The sequence below is a fragment of the Hippoglossus stenolepis genome, chromosome 16 (genome assembly GCF_022539355.2).
Source record: "Hippoglossus stenolepis isolate QCI-W04-F060 chromosome 16, HSTE1.2, whole genome shotgun sequence".
In the NCBI taxonomy this organism is placed as follows: domain Eukaryota; kingdom Metazoa; phylum Chordata; class Actinopteri; order Pleuronectiformes; family Pleuronectidae; genus Hippoglossus; species Hippoglossus stenolepis.
Window position 1 is genome coordinate 19,686,441 of NC_061498.1, and position 21,342 is coordinate 19,707,782.

Genomic DNA, 21,342 nt, shown 5'->3' on the forward strand with positions numbered 1-21,342 from the left:
GTGTGTGTGTGTGTGTGTGTGTGTGTGTGTGTCGGGGTCCTTGAGGAAGTTTCAGTTCAGTAAACAGGAAGGCGAGAAAACTCCCCATTTCATTTTTCATCTACTTCCTCCTTTTAATGATGACACCCCCTCCCTTCTCTCTTCACACACACACACACCCACACACACACACACACACACACACACACACACACACACACAGTGTTCCTCTCCTTGTGAGGATACAGTAAAGTGAGAGGCTGTGACATGGGAAGGCGCTGCAGCTGAGCTCTGTATGGCTTCTTTTGTGTTTTCTGTGTGTGTGTGTGTGTGTGTGTGTGTGTGTGTGTGTGTGTGTGTGTGTGTGTGTGTGTGTGTGTGTGTGTGTGTGTGTGTGTGTGTGTGTGTGTGTGTGTGTCATTGTCATCTGTTTCCCGTTTATGTACACAGGGCAGAGCCGCCTCTCCTCGGCATTATGTGTATAATGTGTATTATGTGTGGTGGCTTGCTGCTGCTTTGAACCTGCCCGGGCTGTCAGGAGGCGCTGAGTTTGGCTTCACAGTCTCTGTGCTGGTGATGATGAGTGGGGTGAGTAACTAACGCGACGGGCCCTGTTCTTTCCATTGCAAAGGTGTGCGCTTGTGCGAGTGTGTGAGGGACACGCTGGCTTTGTGTGGGAGTGAGTGGGGTGTGTTCTGGTGTGTTTAGTGGGTTTGTTGGCAGGGCACGAGACAGCTGACACCGAAAGACACAGAAAGAGAGAGGGAGCAACAGTTTGATCAGGTGGTTTCTGTGAGTTTGGCTCAATGACTGCGTAAAGTCAGAGGAGTGGACCTGTACACAGGGACACTGTGAAGCAATCACACAGAAAACCTGTACCCGATCCCTGCAACCACACACACACACACAGACGCTCTACCCCTCCCTCCCTCTCTGTGTCATGGCTGCGGACTCTCTCCTCTCCGCAGCATCTCTCTGCGCTAAAGTCGGCATTTGCGGAGGGACAGCGTCTCGTGCATACTGATAGGGGTGAACCGCGCGGCCACGCTTCATGAATAATGCACGAGGAGAAGTCACCGCGAGGTCAGCAGACGGGCTCGAGCCACGCAGGCGCAGGAGAGGGGAGAGAGCGCACGCACGCACGCAGCGCGCCACCGTTCCATTGTGTGCGTGTGTTTACTCCACCAACAACATGGGGGAAAGGAAAGGAAGACCGTCTGCTTTATTTATTTATTTGTTTACATGTCGATGCGTCACGTTTCCGGCTCAGAGAGGAGGCACGTTTCACCCAGACAAACACAAACCGCCATTATTTAAATCAGGTTGGCTGCGTAAAACATAACCTATGTAAATATAAATATAAATATAAATATAAATATAAATATAAATATAAATATAAATATAAATATAAATATAAATATAAATATGTAACTTTATAGTAATGTGATAATCGTGGTATTTATAATTTTAATATTCCAGACAGGCGTAACTTTAATTCAATATCTGACCAGCACATTATGTGTCTTTTTAACACCAGAACAAATAATATAGATGTTATGCTATATGTTTTCTTTGTAATCTCTTTTAATGTAATCCAAACTCTGCATCACCTGTTTTTTTATTTTATAAAGAATTTCGATAGAATGACAACGACAAAAAGTTACATAAGAAAATGCACCATACTTTAAACTGAAATAGTGTTAATCTACGTAAAAACGTAAATAGTCATGTAAATAGTCATAATATTTATTTTTATGAAGAGACATTTTAAATTATAAATTGAAAAATAGGTTATGTGTATAAAGGATCTCCAAATATGCGTGTTAATTCAATGTCTGTTGTTGGATTTGTAATGTGTTCAAGTTAAACAAACAGTATTTTATAGTTACACAATCTATCTAGAAAATACGAGAACTAAAAAAGGTTTGTTAAAAATAGTAAAGCGCATTTTCAACACTTAAATTCATATTTAGTCGCATGAACAGACCACTAACATAGCCTGATAATAGGAACATCATGACAGATAAATAAACTCAACATTATTTATCTTGTCACAGTCTGTCATTTAATACCCAGGATGCTTCCTGACTGACACGCGCTCCGCTGCTCTCTGTGACACCACCCCCATCAAGAGAGTTCAGTCACATGACTTCAATGTGACACCTGTAGTAAAAGTCCTCTTGTTTCTACATCAGCACACAAACACACTGGACATTATGTGTTTGCATTGTTTTATCAGCGGCACTTTATTCTGACACTGTGGGTAAAGGCTGGTGAGATATGATTTGTTTGCCTTGCCGTTGAGAGATATGAGAAGTTGATTACGTTCAAACTATTTAATTCTACTCAGGGGATGGCTGAGTGTTATGTTTGTTCTTTCAGGATATAGAGTGTTCAGCAGATGCGTGGTAAACACTCTATAGAGTTCATTTAACAAAGAACTTTGTTTCATTTACATAAATAGATTATCATTTTAATATGTGCAACCGATGTAGATTTTTTTTTTTGCAAATCCAAAATACTTTTTTTCGTGGAGAGAAAACACATCTGTTCTTAGACTTATTATTCTACCACTAAACCCCAGATAGCATACGGATGTGAGGCACTTCAGGCCTTGAAGCGGCACTTCTGGCCCTCTTGTGGCCCAGACTAAATGGATGTTAGCCCAAAGTAGCCCACTTGTAAAATAACAAATGTGGTTCAAATATCCCAAAACAAATGTGGGTAATGATTTTGAGAAACATGCAGTCCTCTAGGCAAGGTGTAATCTGGATGTGAAACTAGAGTGGCCCATGTGGTAAATGTGAATATGGCCCAAATAGTACAAACTTGGGCCACCTTTGGCACATTTGGTTGGACAGGCGGTACTGCTATGGCATACTTGTGGTCCAGATCTGGCAAACAGGAGCAGACCGACCAAGTGCCACCATTCCACGCAGTGTGGGCTGGATGACAGTGTTTGGTGTGGGCCACTGTATTCCATCAGCCACGAGACGGCACAATGCAACAGCAGCCACAGTCACATACTAACATTTACATCTGCAGAAAGAACTGCTGCATATTGTATACATCGTACATTACAAAGAATGGACAAATTACACAGTAACACAACCTTGATCCTGTCTTTATACTGTACGTTTTTGAAAGAGAAAAAACAGCCTTGTATATTGAGTATTATTTTTACTTTTTTGTTGTATGTATAGTGTTTCTATTTGTATTCATATTTTTATTCTTATCTGAATAATTACATTATAAGCTGCTGTAATAGTCGGCCTACTGAGGAACTGTTGGATCGGCAGTTAAAGCTTGTCCAGACTTTTCTTTTTTCTAAAAGCTGCTTTGAGTCTTTTCCTCCCTGAAACAATAACTGGTGACTTTTTAAAGATTATGCCACTTCATGTTTACTTCAGCACACACACACACACACGCGCACGCACACGCACACACACACAAACAAACACACAGGCTTTGCACTGTATTATTCCCGGAGCCTGCTGCAGTTCCCTCGCGCCGCCACCAGAGCCCGCTTCAGACCAGGAGGACGGCGCGAGGCGACCCGACACGCCTCGCGAGCCCCGTCTCCTCCCTGCACGCGCCCCCGTCCCCCGTGTCTCTGCCTCCTGTAACCGACGATAGCCCGGTGCAACCTCCCGTCTCCTCAAATACACAAGTGTCAGAAGTGTCGCCGTCTGGCGCGGCTGAGTGATGGTGAGTGAGAAACACAAATATGTCTGCGCGCAGATAAAAGTGTCGTTTTAATGAGGCGCCGCTGATTAATGTCCGCTCTCTTTACGTTACTATTTATTTCCTCCTCACGGCTACAAGCGGAGGAAGTAGTAAGGAGCAGCGTGTGTAAAGTGGCCCATATCTTTCCTATTCCCGTCTGTGTCTGTGGAGGAGGAGGAGCAGGAGGAGGCCCTGGCTGTTATCAGCAGAGCAGCCGGGCTGCACGTCCCGGCCGCGGCCGCCATGCCTGCAGCTCAGGGTTCACCGAGTTGAAGGGTCAAAAGTTCCTCGTCGTGCGTGAGTTCCGCCCTCGCCTCGCCTCGCCTCCTCCTCCCCTCACTCACTCCAATCTGCGCCAATTGCTGTATGTCAAAGGCAGGAGGGGGTGTACAGATGAGAGAAATGATAGCAGGAGGCAAAGGAGAGGTGAAGGCCTGACCTTCCCTTCCTGTCCCCTGGTAACAAAAGCAAAGCTCCTCCTGGCGTACAGAGAGAGAGAGAGAGAGAGAGAGAGAGAGAGAGAGAGAGAGAGAGAGAGAGAGAGATGAAGGGGAAAGAAAGGCAGGAAAAAAGGAGGGGGGGTTGAAGGTGGTGCTGGTTGTGGTGGGAGAGGAGGTATTCGGTGACATGGAGGTGGGTGGGTGGGGTGCAGGTGTTTGGCTGCACATTTCCCTCACACCGGCTGACATTTGTCTCATATAAGGTTACTACTTTTCCTCTTTGATATTTTGGCCTTTGGTCATTACAGAGGTGAAGGAGAAGAGGAGCAAACCAAAGGCCTAAAGACAAATAAACAAGTATCATTATTTCTATTAAATTTCAGTTATGAGTGCAGAAACTCTAGACTCTATAAACCATAAATAAAACCAGATAAACCCATTGCTCACTGTAACTTCCCTCTATATAATCCAATCCATTTTGGCAGCTCCTGACATTAATGTCACAGTAACCTGGTCTAGTTCCCATGTATAAAAGCAAGTATTTTCACTTCCATGTTAAAAATCGTCTCGGTAATACATCTTAAATAAAGAAACCAGGGTTCTGTGTAAATAACCAGAGGTCAGTACAAATGCTTCCCAAATAATTTCAGCAGAGCAGCGCACTTCCTCTGCTCAGCCTTATCAGCAAAGGCCTGTCAATCTCCTCCACCATCCCCAAAATGATTACTCTGCTTATCTGATTTACACTGTGAGATTAATGTGGGGCCAAGTTCACTCCGCTGAGCTGAGAGGAACGAGCCTACAACCATTTTCCTTCTCTCTTTCTCTCTCTCTCTCGTCTTAAAAAGGACTTGGCCACACGTCTGTGCATCGTATTCACAGGCAGCTACAAAGATGTGGTAAACAAACAATAGAATACATCTGAAGCAAATATTTGATTATGATATAGATAAAGTAAAATGTAAGGTAATGAAGGTGAACTCGTGGAATCTGTGGATCGGCCACTTTGACATCAAACACTGTGATAAACTATACGGAGCTGCAGGAACTGAATTACTACTGGATGATAATCCCAGTAAATGAATAATCTGTTTATTGACGTAAACACACTGGCCTGCAGGCACGGCTCAGCCTGGCCCAGTTTGCCCCACTTCACATCCATGAAGGTAATGAGTGAATAACCAGGTTACAGGTCCCCTCTTTATCCAGGTTCATCCCGAGTTCACAGATTTAATTCACTTGAGCTCGTAGCATGCTCGCTCCTCTCACAGCAGGCAGTTGGCCATGCATACGTTTAAATACTGACGTCCACTTGCACGTGCGCGGCCCTTTTAAAATGTCACATATACTCACCAGGTGTATTTATATATATAGAAAAAATACAGAGTTATTCAGAAATTATAAAAAGAAATGAAAGTGAACAGAAAATACAATAACTTGAATCAGTTATGTGACATAGTGATGATGCTGTTGATATAATGTAGAATTATCAGGGAAGTAATACTGTGGTAATTAGCAAGGTGGAGGAGTGTGGACACAAGTAACCATAGTGATATTCTCAACAACTTTGCAAATGAATTACCATGACACTAACCAGCAGCAACAGCTGTAATAGAAATAACAAGCCTTAGTTTTTATGTGCTAGCCATGAGCGGCTCTGATTGGTGGTTTAGAAATGCAGTTCTTGCAAATTGCATTGCAAGCTGTTATTTCCGGCCTCATATGGTCACAACATAGTAGCAGCCTAGTTTTAGTAAATATGAGAAAAGGGTATTTGCGGAAATGTCCCCCCTTTCCCCATCGGCAGTTTGCAAAGTGTCGAATATTTAATATCGGTGTAAATCCGACTCATGGCTCCGTCTGATCTCAAAGGAAACCAGGCTGTTTTTATGAACCCAAGCTCCAACATGACACAGCTTTTTCAACTGAACTCTCCCTTGAGAAACTCTAGCTGTTTCCAAAATGACTTACATAGTCCACTATGTATTGGGTCTGCTACTTTGTTGTGCTGTCTCAATTTGTATACCCCATAGTAGACTTATTGTATCCCACAATGCAGCATTAAACATAGTGTACAACTGATTGTCTTTTTACGGCGCCATATATACCATCATGCAAACGTGTGAGCCTCATAGCATCATCTTCATCTTTTCACCTACAATTTGAAGACATCTTGCTCGTCTACCAAAAGCAACATGTCTGCTGATATTTTAATAGTCGTGAGAATAAAGGACAATGACTGATATTCGCTCATGTTGTTAAAGCTTGCGCATCACAAACTGCAGCAAGCAAGTTTATTTGCACTGCACATTTAAACAAGGCAATTCAAAGTGCTTTTTACCTCAATTAAAAAAAGCAGTAAGACAAAGTGTAATTGGATCCAAAGCTTTGCATACTGGGTATCCTCCCTGAGGAGCAGATTCACAGAGAATTGAGTTACTTGGCTACTGAAAATTCTGAACTTACTAGCAAATTAAAATATTACAATCTCCTGGTTACCCCCAACATAATGCATTGGAGAGACAGAGTAAAAATGTCTTTATTATGTAGAATATTAGAGTGAGAGTCCAGCTCCCAGCTCCTGTTCTGATTCTGTTCAATCACATTTATACAAGTATGTCTTTATTTGATCGGTACCTGTATAAGAACTTACTCTTCACTGCTCAGTAAGAGAATGTAGCTAAAGTTTTATATTAGAATTGGTAATGTGATGGATATCCATTATGATGAATGTTAGGTGTGAAACGGGTCATGATCAGAGCAGACAGACTATAATATGGAGTTGAGACTGCTATGAATTGTCTTATTATGTGTGGAGTAAAAAAGTTCTTAAAAGGACAAAGTGTGAAGGAAACAATATAAACTTCCTTATTGTGGTTCAGAGAATAACGTACAATAGGAATGTGAGAATAAAAGGAGACAGAAATAAATGAATAGCCTCAGATGTGACTTAACAAAAAGCAGCAACAAACAAAAAGAAAAGTTATACCACAAATGTTATATTTATTTATGTGGGAGAACATATAAACCGAACTGATTTTCGGTTTTGCCAATGAGCTCTGTCTCTGTACGTAAACTCCACACACAGATAGTAGAGGAGTGAATATCTTTTCAGACACTTCCTCTGAGGTGAGTCTGCGCCTGCGCCGTGCACGCGTATCAGTGCGCGCGGCGGTGTCATTTATACTTCGACAATAGGAAAAGGAGAAATGATCCTGGTAGAGAAGAAGAAGAATCTGTATGAGAGAGAGAGACCCCCCCTCTTTCTCCTTCTCCATATCTGCCGACCATTTTTCTTCAAAGTAATGACTCCAACTCAATTTAGTATGACGGGAGAGAGAGGGAGGGAGGGGGAGTAAAGAACAAAATGACAGAAAGAGGGAGAGAGAGGGGGAGAGGGGTGGAAATGGCATAAAGAAAGGGTGTGGAAAAGGGAGGGAGGGGGTGAGGGAAAGGGCTTGGCTGAGCTCGGGGTGAACGGGAGGTCAGCGCGTCGCTCCGATATTTAAATGTGTACCGGGGACGCGGGGTGACACGCCTCGCCCGTTAAACAAAGAGTGTGCCAAACTGGCAGATTAATTTGAAAACTTCAGTCCACACACACACACACACACACACACACACACACACACACACACACACACACACACACACACACACACACACACACACTCAACACTTAATGCCTTAAAGAGCCCACAGTCTCCACAGCAGTCCTGCTCGGTCTCCCCTCAGCCCCAAACCGCTCGGTGTAGCCCAACACCGGGATAACACAGGGACCGACCACCGGGGGAGCGGGTCTCTCCTCTGTCCGTTACCGACGGCTCCGTGGGGGTTTCTCGCGGGGGAGCGGTGACGTGTTTGCCTCCATTTTCCTCTGGATTATCGCTGTTAAAGTTGCTTCTACCTCCGCAGCCTCCTTCCGTGTCTTTTTTTTTTTTAAACGCGGAGTGTAAGTGACAATGATCGGATGCAGTCGTCCTCACGCCCTTCACCGGAGACCGGAGAGTGCGCGTCAATGCGCGTGTGGCGTGCATGTGTGTGTGTGTGTGTGTGTGAGCGAGCGGGAGTGTCCGCGGAAATGACAACGAGCTTTTTTCTTTCTTTCTTTTCTAAGATACCCCGAAGAATCCCGAAGAGGTCAAAAAAAACCTGTGGCGTCGGAGGAAGAGGAAGAGGAAGAAGAAGAAGAAGAAGAGGTCGAGAGAGAGAGAGCGAGAGCGAGAGAGGAGGGACTGAGGTGTGAATGATTCTTTTTAAAATAGAGTGAGAAAAAGATTAACACAATTGCCAATTTCTGGGGACGGAAAGAAGAAGAGCAGAGGAAGAAAACGTCATAATGACAAGAAGAGAGGGAATAAGAGAGAGGACGAGGAGGAGGAGGAGGAGGAAGAGACGCAGCTCCGCGAGCTACAGAGGAGTGAGTAACTCACACAAAGACATAGAAATCCGCCTGGTAGAAGTACAAGCTTTCCTCGTTTGCATATCAGTGTGTGTGTGTGTGTGTGTGTGAGTCGTCTTCGTGCGGTGTGGCAGGTGCTTTGGGAGGGAGGGGGGAGACCACGTGTTGCCGGAACTGCCGCAGAATCTCTTCTTCCTCTTTCCCCCTCTTCCTCCTCTTTTCTTTTCTTCCTCCTCTTTGCAAGTCAGTGGAGGCTCGAATCACTCCATGATTTCATGTGTGTTTTTAATCGATCATATGGTGCTCAGGGTTTTTAAAAGCTCAATGTCCTTCACTGTACCTTCACGTGGGGCTGCTTTCAATAGTGAAGCCATCACGTGGGGCCCCTGGGTGACCTCGGGGTGCACCACAGACATGCTGGTGATAGTTTAGATTTACCCAAGAAGCCCATCCACCCCTGCTACTGTCATTATGATACGATTTCTGTCTGTCACGCTGTAACTTGATAGATAGATAGATAGATAGATAGATAGATAGATAGATAGATAGATGATAGATGATAGATAGATAGATGGATAGATAGATAGATAGATAGATGGTGTGTGGCTGCTGGTGAAGGCCAGGTCGTGGCTAGTGGAAGGTTAAAGGTCACTCAGGACAACTTTCTCTTCCTTTAGTCCTAAATTCAGGTTCACTCCATATTTCTGGGATTCAGAAGAGCAGATACTTGTGTCACTGACGTTGGTTTGTTCCCCTTAAAACCTGCCTGTTGCTTTTATGTGTCGGTTTTAAGAAATTATAACAAAGGTAATGCTGACATATGAAGTGAAGACATGGGTTACGCTCCAGTGGGATGGATTCATTGTTGGCTTCTTGGAGTTAAAATGTTAGAAATGGTTCCGACTCAGCAGCGTTGTCTGCATCCAGATGTGTGGTTTTCTGCTGTTGGTGGAGCGTATACACCAGCACATTACTTTGCTGGTGATATTTGCTGGTCATATACTGTGCCAGTTTACAGTATATGAGCGTGTAGTTTATTTCCCTCTGCTGATTTCTAATGAGCTGCTGTGATTATAAACCTGCTGTGGAATAAAATGTTCCCATTCTGCAGGGAACATTTGTTTCCTGTCATCGTCACTGCTCGTCCTCATATCATATTCTGATATGAGGACATGCTACATACCATGTTTTTTTATTTTCTTAAGCCTACACGTTCATGATTACGATTTTATTTGATCAATCACACACACACAGGCCATCGAATTTATTGAATTTGGACAATATTCAATGCGTTTAAATGCCCTTAGTAAAGTATAAATAAATAAATATTATATATATACTTTATTTAGGCAGCAGGGACGTTTTAGTTAATTAATTTTAATTGGTTGAATATATCTGTTATATATATACTTTATTGCGGCTGCAGGGACGTTTTAGTTAATTCATTTTAATTGGTTGAATATATGTGTTTAGTTTCTTCTCTTCTCAGTTTCTGTTTCAGTTTCGATATGAACGGTTTAGTGTTTAATAACTGGACACAGTCCAATTGCAGCAGAATATTATATTATATGTTATCTGAGCACCTCTTGCATTAGTCTTTTTTAATTTGACTCGTGTATTTGCTGTTTCCATTCCGCAGTAGAAGCTCACACGCTGCCCGTCCGTCTGCTGCTTCGCTAAATTCATTTGGTTTCTTTCACACAAAGACTTCCAGAAAGAAAGCAGCACCTTCGGATTAATAGTCACCACACGGAGGAACAGGCCTCCGCGCCACTTCATTTTTATCCCTGTCCGTTACTTTGCATGACAATAACCAGGGGACCGGACCTCGATTTATTTTTCAAACTGCACAAAGGAGCTAAACTGCATTTCTCTTCCCCGTCGTTGTCCCCGCAGCCTTTTCACCTCGGTAATATTTCAGAGCATTGACAAGTCCGGTCGCTGCAAATAATGAGGCCGTTTAACCCTTCAATATGTTCAGTTTCATTTTCTGACTGTGCCTTTATACCGGCTAAGGCCTGCTGTTTGGAGAATAAAAAAAAACTCTGGCATTTTATTGGAATGTTGCAGATAGCTATTTTGAAAAAGAATATTGAGCAGAAAAATATAGGCTAAATTTATGCTGACATTTTATTAGCATATTACTTTACGCAGAGCTAAAACATTTTTTTTTTCCCACCATGAATTATTTTCAACTTCTTATATATTTAGCCCGTCACAGTGAAAGAACACCCGGCTGTAGAAACGTGAGCTCTTACCTCAACACTCTGTAAAACGAATCCACTTCAGCACAGTTTAATCCCAGTTTGTGGTGAAAACAGAACCAGAGAGCACGAGTGGTTTTTTTCTCTCTTTGCCAACAACAAATGAGTCTGTGCCGCGGATACAACAACATGGTTAAAGGGGAAAACAAGTTATTTACTCAATCCTGCTTCTCTTCCGCTGCTCTTTTTTTTTTTATTGCGTTCGATTTGGCACCCTCCTCCCTAAACAAACAGACAAACAAACAAAACAACATTTCCATCTGTGTTTGACGGAAACGACCCGCAGTAAAAGTCACATGTGTAAATCCAGAGGCGCTGACCTTTTCCTCTCACTGTATCCGGATGTTATGTCATCTCTGTTTAACTGTCTTCAGATGGTGTTACATGTAAATGTTACAGCAGTTTATTTACACCAGTGTCTGTGTGGCTTCACAACATGAACCCCGGTTCAGGTTCATGGTATTTCAGACTTGTAAACACACACAATACAGATGTACTTTTTTATCCGCACACATTGTTGATGCACATTTTAAGAATCTTCTTTGATCACATCATTCTTTTTTTAAGAAGACTGCCTCTTATCTTCTATATCTTGGGTTAGCACTATCTGCAGCCGGAAACTCTGGGCTCTCGTTCAAATGAATGGCTGCTACTGACAAACTTGACAGAGAGAAGGGAAGTGCCGCAGTCAGACCGCACACACCTTGATGGATACCTGAGATAGCTGACCCGAGGCGGAGCGGGAGGTCAAGGTGAACCAGGTAGACCCACACCTGCACAATAGAATAGAATAGAATAGAATAAAGACTATGCTGGATTGTATTCCAACTAAACGCTACAAATAATATAGGAGAAATAAAATAAAAACGATGCTACATCTAATCCGTGGATTAAAGCAGGATTATTTCCACGGTGACAGTGATTCTCCCCCCCCTCTTTGCTATTCTCGTCCCTCGTGGTGATGTATGGGCAACTTTTGTAGGAAACGGAGAACAGCAATGTCGCCTGCAGCATGCGAGGGAGTGTCGGTGTCACAAAATCAATGTGGGAGCGGCACAGGAGCAGAGAGAAGTGACACTGAAAATATCAAAAACATTTTTCCGTGGAGAAAAGCTTCAAAATCCACCATCCTCAGATGTTATATATGAATCATACAAATCAGTTCAAGGCTAAATACACGACAAAGCCTGTTTTTAACTGGACACCATGTGTGTTTTGATGTTCATGATTTATTTATTGAAAAAGAAAGAAAGAAAGAAAGAAAGAAAGAAAGAAAGAAAGACTGTGGGAGCTTTTAATGGAGTTAAAAAAGTGCAGTGCATTTACCAAACTGAAGGGACGTGGATTCATTTCGTTATTGCTCCATCCATTCTTCAGGGCCATCAGTCAGAAGTGTTTGCGATGGGACAGTGTGTGTGTCCGTGCCAAGTCATCTGTCTTTTCTTTCATGCCCACCCTTTAGGAACAGCCCGAGACTGGAGCTTCTTTCTTTTTTTTTTAAGGAATTCATTTTCAAATAATTACATGTTGCTTTAATCAAACCGTGGATGGAAACTGTACGAATGTTTTGGATAAAAAACAGGCCCGATGTTTAAAACAATCCCAGGCGTAAACATTTTACACAATGCAAATGCCACTGTTTGATCTATAGCTGTCTTTTTGTTTCCCACAGTCGTAAATTATTTCTCTGTATTTAATCCTGAATAAGGAAAATAATTTAAAGGGCCTGTAGTGCAGCTATGGGCCCACTTGCACCTTTCCATCTCTCTTGAATTTTATTTTTTATTTCTTAGCTTTTTAATTATTTTCTTTGACTTACACAGGAAGTGTTTGGGGCATCGACCTGTACGTTCATTTCCCAGTCTTCCCTCCGCGCTGAGCAGACAGTACAAATGGAGGAAAATATTCCGCTGGGGCCACGACAGTGACTTTATGAAATCAATTCAGGTGCACGTGGACGCGCTCAGCTTGTGCCTCCAGAGAGCCTCTGTCTTCTATATCTACCCTGTAGATCCGGATTTGTGTACAAATCATTAAAACAATCACAAATTCGCTTCTAGGGGAGTATATAGTGGATTTATACCCGGCGGCGGCGATGGATCAGGACGCAAGGAGCAGAGGGAGCAGAGGGAGGCCTGCAGCTCCTGTTACTCCGCTGTGACGCATTTAAAACCTGCGCCATTTGGATTCGTTAGTAGAGCAGTAAAAGCGCAAAAATAAGAATGAAGAAAGCGTGTCTCATCCTCTAATGTGTATTTATTTTTTTGAACACAGTAAACACAGATTTATTCCATTGGATTTATTTCAGGAATGTATTCAATATTTTCGATTGATAATGTCTGCTCTCCTCCTGAGTGGCTTCGTGTAACCTCATACTTTTAAAAGCCAACTCCAGGTTGAACAGGATGGAGCCTTTTTTTCTTTTTCTTCTTCTTTTAATTTAATTGTATTTTTTGTGTAGTGGGAGTCCTGTTGAAAAATGAGGCGGTCTGCCTGCTGAAAACGACGAGGGGTGGTGGTTTTGGGGGGGAGGAGGTGGGGTCGATTTAGAGACGGTCAATTTTCTCGAAACAAAGGACTTGGATATCTCTATCATCTTGCCTGTGTGTCCCATGGTCCAACAGTGATAAGACTGCAGAACGCGCACAGAAGCTGCCTTCTGATTGGGGAAACATTCCCCCTGTTCCATTCACCGCAGTGTTGCGTGTTTCCACAGTGATATACACGCACGTTTTTGTCCTTGAGTTTTCTCTCGATGCTGTCTGGACGCAGATTTACTGGTATAAAATGGGTTTTATCATAAAACTCGTTGGCTGGGAATGAATATTATGATGTGGTTCTGTACGCCCCTGGTGCTGCTTGTGTCTTTCACAACAATAGGAAAGTGACGAGCAGACAGGGAGAGTGTGTCAGGTGTGTGAGGACTTGAAATGTGGAGGTGCTGGGGACATGAATTCTCTCCAGGAGGAAAAACTAAAACAAAGAGGGTGTATGTGTTCAGTAATGCACAGCTCAAGGGCAAAACACGCACAGTCGGCGCACAGGGACTTGCCATGCCGGTGTTGTTAATTTCGAAATCTGGATGTGGAGGGGGGGGTACAACTGTATTCGTGCCAGGCTAAAGGGCTGAGGCTGGATTACTATGCACGAGGAGTTAAATGCAGATCTGGCGCCTGTTGGAGCGACGCGGGTTTAAAACAAAAGTGGGAAGCGATGCTGGACTCTCACTCTTAATGCAAAGGTCTGCCCGTGATTTAGGAGGCCGTGTAACCTGAATTAGTTGATGAATTTTCTATCGATCCTAAACAAGCCAGATTTATCTCTGACACGGTGCTGCTGCTGCTGCTGGGTGGCGCCCGAGTCAGGCCACTCTCCCACTCCTCGTTATTAGCGATTTAAAAAAAAAAAAAAAAAAGGAGCAGGGCAAAAGCGAGAGAAGGAAGAAAAAAAAAAAAAAACTTTGGCAATCACGTCCCGACACACACCCAATATATACAGAGGAGGTGGTGCAGGCGCCACTACCCCCCCTCCGGCGCTTTCTCTCTGCCGTTTCTTTTCCCAGTTTTTTTAATGTGTTGTATTTGAAGTTGCAGCCAGGAGCCTGGTAGGAGGCAGAGGGAGCACTCTGTACCGCAGCTCTGTCGCTCCTGCAGAAGTTTTTTTTTTTGTCTTCCTTCCACTGCTTTGTTATTGTTGTGATTCTCTGGCTGCTCCGGACGGCATGCGTGTCCGATATGTGGCGCAGAAATAGGCTGTAAATGGGGAACGGTGCGTATGGAGAGAGACGTGGGGAAAGGAGGGAGAGGAGGGGGGGTTATTGTAAGACTGAATACCAACAAACTGAGGCCATATGATAATGCGCGTGCGGGGGCTCTGTGTATGCTTAATCCCATTTCCTTATCCGGGGTTTGTCTTGGAGGATCGCCATTGGCCGGCCGCCGTCACGTGGCTTCTTAACTTTGTTCACTTGACAGAAAAGTAGGAGGGTTCATCGGAACAGGAATAACCGAAGAGTAAAGGGATGAGATATAAATTTTAGTTATATATTTTCCGAGTAGGTGCAATTCCACAAAAAGACTCAAATTAATGGCCATGAGCTCCTATTTGATCAACTCCAACTATGTGGACCCGAAGTTCCCACCGTGCGAGGAATACTCACAGAGCGACTATCTGCCCAGCCACTCTCCGGACTATTACAGCTCTCAGAGGCAGGAGCCTGCCGCTTTCCAGGCGGACTCCCTCTACCACAACCTTCAGCACCCCGCACACCCCCAGAATCCCCACCCGCACCGAGGCGAGCCGCCCTTCACGCCGTGCCAGCGCGCGGGGCAGCCCGCCTCGGTGGTGATGTCCCCCCGGGGTCACGTCCTCCCCCCGGCCGGGCTGCAGACCAGTCCCGTCCCGGAGCAGAGTCACCGCTGCGATTCGGTGACACCCAGCCCGCCTCCGCCTCCGTCTTGCGGCCAAACGCCCCACAGCCAAGGCGCTTCTTCCCCCGCGAGCAATCGCAAGGACCCCGTTGTCTACCCATGGATGAAGAAAGTCCATGTAAACATCCGTAAGTGCTGCATGCAAACTTCTTTCTCTCTCCCCCCTCTCTCTCTCTCTCTCTCTCTCTCTCCCTCGTTGCGCCTTTGTGCCTGCGGTTGAAACCCATGCAGTCAGCTAGGTGTCCACCGTCAAAATCTATGGCTTCCCCTCCCTGTTTTCTGTTAGAAGTAGAAGAGTAGCCCTTGGGTCAAGATTTACGATCGTCTGTTTGCAGGGCCAATATAATTACACCCTCCATAAATTTTTATTACACCTCTGCGCTGAGGTGCCTTTTGAAGTCCGATCTCAGGCTCGTCTGCTCTAATACCTCGCCTTATGACAACTCAGAGCGAGCCCATAAGTTAGATTTTATGCTTTGGTAATTTGATTTTAAGTGGTCGGGTTGTATAAACGGTGTACTTTACTCTGTCGAGCCTTCCTTCCCCACTCGTTGTTCCAGGGGAGGGAAAGTTTTATGGCAGCTGAAATATTCATGTTTATGGAGCCGGCCGTAAAACACCGATGTAACACCGAATAGCTCCAGTCTCTTATGGCTTCTCTGTAATGTTCTAATAGACTCGCTGCCTTTTGTGCACTGGGATAATCGCAGCTCAGGTTCGCGCGACGACAAAATGCCTCTTTTGCAAAGTCACCGTAATGCGTTCACTCCACCTGTTTACTCGGTAAGAAAACTATTTTATGCATTATTTGTTTTTCACTCCATGTACTCTAGCTGCCTTTTTTTTTTTTTGACACACCGCTGCAGCATGTTGGGTTCGTACTGTCCTGTTGTAGTTTCAGGATTTGTGTTGAATCATCACCGCCTAATGCCCTTATGTGTAGCTGCTGCTGCTGCTGCTGCTGCTGCACCCCCCTCCCTCCACACCCCCACCAGCTTTATTCTCAACGAGCAGTTTACACAAGACAGACAATGCTACCATCACTGTCCGTGGCATCCGTGCGTAAAACTGAAAATAAAAAAAAAGGAGGAAAGCGCTCGGCTCATCGCTGCTGCTGCTTGTTTTCATGCGTTTCCATTATCCAGTGCAGTGTGCGCGCTGACGTGTCGGAACACTCTTCATTTTGTGTTGTGTTTTTTTTGCACCCAGCCGTGGCCTCGATTTGCTCTCAAATCCCATTTGTAGCCCGGCGTCGGGCTGGCTGTGCTCGGAGGATTCACACCATCTGACAACATACAGTGTTCAGTGGAAAAAGCAGGGCTTCGACAACAGAGCGTGGCGTTCAGCTGTAACAGAGCTAAAGGCACATGAACAATAACGGCTCTGTTGAGAAAACAATCACTGCAGGGTCCTGCAAAGGTTACAGTCAGCAGAGGTCCAGTCACGGCTGCCATGCCTTTATTTATCTTCGTTGCATGTTCACAATGCAAAACCATTTTCTCTGCCTTTGTTTTCATGTGCTGTTCTCAGTATATTCACGTTCACATTAGTCTTACTAGTAGCCGCGCTTACTACACATGTAGCTAGTCTAATTAAAATATAACAAAATGATATTGACCTGTAAAGTATTTATTGCATATTATTATTTTTGAAGCGGTTGTGTATTTCTTTTTAAGTCGTTGATGAAGTGATGACCATTTGCCTTATTTATTCCCACAGTGAATCCAAACTACACAGGGAGCGATGCGAAGCGCTCTCGGACGGCCTACACCCGCCAGCAGGTCCTGGAGCTCGAGAAGGAGTTCCACTACAACCGGTACCTGACGCGCAGGCGCAGGGTGGAGATCGCGCACACGCTTTGCCTGTCAGAGCGGCAGATCAAGATCTGGTTCCAGAACCGGAGGATGAAATGGAAGAAGGACCACAAGCTGCCCAACACTAAGGTCCGCTCCGGGACAAACAGCAGCAGCAACACAAACTCCCAGGCCCTAACCGGCTCCCAGAACCGCTCCGCCGGACCTCTATAGCCCGGCGCTTTTGCTCTTTGTCTCACGTGTGTCGTCCGTTTTCCTATACCCGATTCCCAAACTGAACGTCAAACCGGCAGCCACGCTTGTAACCCCGGAACCTGCACTTTGGACCGGATTAACGCTTTTACTCTGGAGGGAGGGGAGGATGGATGGCTGATGTTACACACTGTTATGACGTGGGAGGATGGAGAGAGAGAGATTCCCCACTCATGAAAAAAAAAAGAAATGAACAAAATGAACGAGGTGGCGAGGAAGGAGAGTGACAGAAATGAAAAAAAAAGATGCGGTCGCTTCTTTGCTTTCATCCCCGCCATTCTTCCCTCTCTGCGTCTCTTTCTCTGCTTTTTATATCTCTGTCTTTTTATACCCCCCCTCTCTCCTCTCTGTGAGAGAGCATAAGACAGTAGGCTGACTATAGCGTGCTCCAGTGTGTGTGTGTGTGTGTGTGTGTGTGTGTGTGTGTGTGTGTGTGTGTGTGCGCGCGCGCGCGTGGTTCCTGTCCTTTTTTTCTATCCGAGACATTTTTTTTGGTGAAGATGGATCCTCGTTTTCATCTTTAATCATGCCAAACTCGGGCCCCATTTGTCATGTTTACTCTGCGGGTACAAAGCAAAGGGGTGAACCGCGGCTCTGCCCATTACCCCTCGCGTCTACACCCCCCACCTCCATCACACACACACACACACACACACACACACACACACACACACACACACACACACACACACACACACCCTCCCACCCCACTCAAGCACTCAAACACGCACGTGTAATAAATGGAACTCTCGTTTCGTATTAAGTATTCTTACACACAGACACACACACACACACACACACACACACACACACACACACACACACACACACACACACACACACACACACACACACACACACATGATAACAAATAATAATTGTTTTTTTTCTGTTTCTGTTTTTGTGTTTGCGGTTCAGGACAAACTAGCCTTAGAGGTTTTTTTTAAATTGGACTGATAGTTCCTTTTGAATTGCGTGTTGGTTGTTAAATGTTGAATGCAGTCGGTCAGGATGACGTGCGTGTAGTTGTGTGGTCCGTTGATTGTTCACGTTGTGTCCATGTTGTGTACAGGGAAACAGACTGACAGGGTGAGTCCATGAAGCCTAAACAAAGGACACTGACGTTCAAACCAAATTCCTGGTACAAATAGCCCAAGAACACACTATAAACGCAGCACTATACAATGTACTACCTATTACCTCAGCTGTACTTATATATATATACATATATATATATATATATTATTATTATTGATAATATTATTATTTTGTAATCTTATTTCCTCTTACTCGTTGAATGAAGTGACCGCTTTTCGAGCTTTTATATTTTTTAAATTGTGTGACCAGTTATTATAATAATTATTATCACTACCTGCAATACAGAAAAAGCGCTATTCATTTCGTCTATGTGAAAAGTTATTTAATTCTAAGTGAAACGGTTCAAGCCAGAGACATTGAGAAAAGTGAGCAGCTTGTGATTGCATGTCCGAATGATGTGGATTCTTTTTCTTCTTCCTTTTCCGCTTTTTGCTCGTTGTCTCATCTTTGTTGTGTCCGCACATGAAATGCGCGCACACCTCTCCTCTTCCTCCTCTTCCTCCTCTTCCTCCTCTTTCCTCCTTGTGCCACTTTTCTTCTGTAATTGTATTTTTCAGTTAATGTTATTTTTTTACATTCCAAAGATCAGTTTCTTCCTCATTGACGATGATGATGATGATGATGATGATGATGATGTGTATGATAACTAATGATGGTATTGTTGAACATGTGTTACCTCCCCAGAAATGTAAGTTGCGCCTTCCTCTGCTTATGCCCACTCAGTGTCTACCTTCTTATTTGTGAATAGTCCATTGAAATTTAAATAAATGGCTGAAAAGTGTTATTATCTGTCCTGTTTTATCGCCTTTTCTCTCAACGGTACGATTCCTTCACTTAAACGTCTTCAAATGTTTGGATTTATATCCGATTTTCATTAGATTTTTTTCTTGTTTCTAAAATTTTGTAATAGATTAACATCCATTTTTGCTTTATAGCTACAGCATCTTCCTCCTCTCAGGCTTAACAGTGAATGGTGTGTGTGTGTGTGTGTGTGTGTGTGTGTGTGTGTGTGTGTGTGTGTGTGTGTGTGTGTGTGTGTGTGTGTGTGTGTGTGTGTGTGAAATATCCACACACACTCCTCCACCTGCGCACACACATTAAATAATTCCATTTAATTTCAGTGTTGGTTTAAGCCAACAGACGCACAGAGACCTGACGTGAAAAAATTTAGGAGCCGGCGATGATTAATCAGCCCCGGCCCTGACTGATCCTGGTACATTACGTCCTGTAATCTCGTTTTAAATCACAGAGCCGTCTCTCCGTTTCACTCCCGTTCTCCCGTTAATTTAACGGCTGCTCGGGCTCGCGTGCACCGGCCCGACAAAGAGTGTGCCCCCTTCCTTACCTCATCTGGTTCTGGAAAAAAAAACAATTAAATAGCACCTCGGTTCGTGGTCTTTTAACGCTTTAATGAGTGTAATTTTTGCTCACGTTTTTTTCCCCCCCTTATCGTTGTTTTGTGGACCGGTGCCGTGCGCGCATGTGTGTTTTATTTTTTTTATATATTACAAAAAGGGAGCAGGCCGGCGCCATAGCTCAAACCCTGACAACCAAATAGATAATCAACAAGACGAATGGCTTCTTTTGTAAGGCGCGGCTCCCGTATTAATTTTCATTTTCTTTTCTTAGAGCAGGTATCGAAAAAATATAGAGCAAGAGGTGGGGGGAGCGAGAAAATAGCATTCCTCTCGATGAACTTTAAACAAAAAAAAACGTGCCCCCCAAATTGGTCCGTTCGTATTTCTCGGCCCAGAGAAGATTCCCTATTACTTGTTGGTTGATTTCTCCCTGGGCTTCTTGCCACAGAGACTCCCCCTGCCCATTTATCTGTTTTCTTCCTATTTATGAAAGAAGGCTCCTGCAGCAGAAATCCGCCCTCACATCAAACTGTATGTGCGCGCACACACAAACATACACACACACACACACCACACACACTGCACCAAAAATACGTAAACCTTGAAGCTACCTATGGTGGCAAAGCTCGTGAACCTGCATTTATAATAATAATAATAATAATCATAATAATTGTTGTTATTATTATTATTCCAATTTGAAGCTTTTCCAGTTCCTGTAAAGAAGCCACACACATATTTCCCTTACAGTGAACACAATAAGATCAAATAGGAGCTGCCCCACACACGCACACACCCTCATATACACATATACCCGCGGGCGGTGCATCTCTCCTCACATAATATTTGTGTCTGAATCCTGTAATTTTCACTACACAACAAATGTCCTTTATATTGGTGCATCTAAACAAAAGCCCCCCTCCCCAAAATATCCACACATGCACACTCGCACATGTGCCTCCACAATAATCACCCAAAGCCCCTGAGCCGTTTGCAGTCCCAGTATAAAAATAAATGGATTTGCGTGCGGGGTGACACCGCCGTACAATGAAATCCACCCAAAGAATTGTAATTCTTTTTTATTTTCAGCCACCTTTATCAGTCAGGGCCTTCTGCTGCTTATGTGAATGGGAGCAGGGTTTTTTTGTAAGAATCCCCCCACCCCACCCCACTCCTTAAAAAGTTCACAGCCATTATTTTCTGGACAGGGCAGAGGGGACGACACCTCAAGAAAAATGCGAGAATTATACGAGAAGAAATCATTAATCACTTGTTCTTCTTTTAACACTTCTTCTCCGTCTTCTTCTCCTTCTCCATTGTCACCCGACAGCCCCACACAAGAGCCCTTCTGCCAGGAGACGCAGAGGGCAGCGAACAGAGGGACGCACATGGAGGAGAGGAAAAAAAAAGAAGACGTCTTGGAAGACACTCTGGAAGATACCCCCCCTCCTCCTCCCCCCTTCCTTATACACATAAACACTCGTACACACACCTCCCCTTCCCACGCACCAGCCAGCTATTTTTTACATCCCACAAGTATCCCACCATAAGAAAAGAAAACTTTCTTCCCCCCCTTTCATTG

General features: G+C 44.2%; 1 protein-coding gene and 1 long non-coding RNA gene across 3 annotated transcripts; both read left to right on the forward strand.

The window, feature by feature from the left end:
* Positions 1–3,565: 3,565 nt before the first annotated feature.
* On the forward strand, positions 3,566–21,321 carry LOC118122996. 2 transcript variants are annotated; one of them, XR_004698542.2, is made up of 3 exons: positions 3,566–3,687; positions 8,263–8,565; positions 21,091–21,321. It is a non-coding gene; the product is annotated as an uncharacterized LOC118122996 (long non-coding RNA). The 2 variants fall into 2 exon arrangements; XR_004698541.2 differs by lacking the exon at positions 3,566–3,687 and adding an exon at positions 7,773–8,097.
* hoxb4a (homeobox B4a) lies at positions 13,377–19,186 on the forward strand. Its single transcript, XM_035180012.2, has 2 exons — positions 13,377–15,369; positions 16,961–19,186. Exons 1-2 carry the CDS (start codon positions 14,898–14,900, stop codon positions 17,266–17,268), a joined length of 780 nt encoding a protein of 259 aa, XP_035035903.1. The 5' UTR covers positions 13,377–14,897; the 3' UTR covers positions 17,269–19,186.
* Positions 21,322–21,342: the final 21 nt, after the last annotated feature.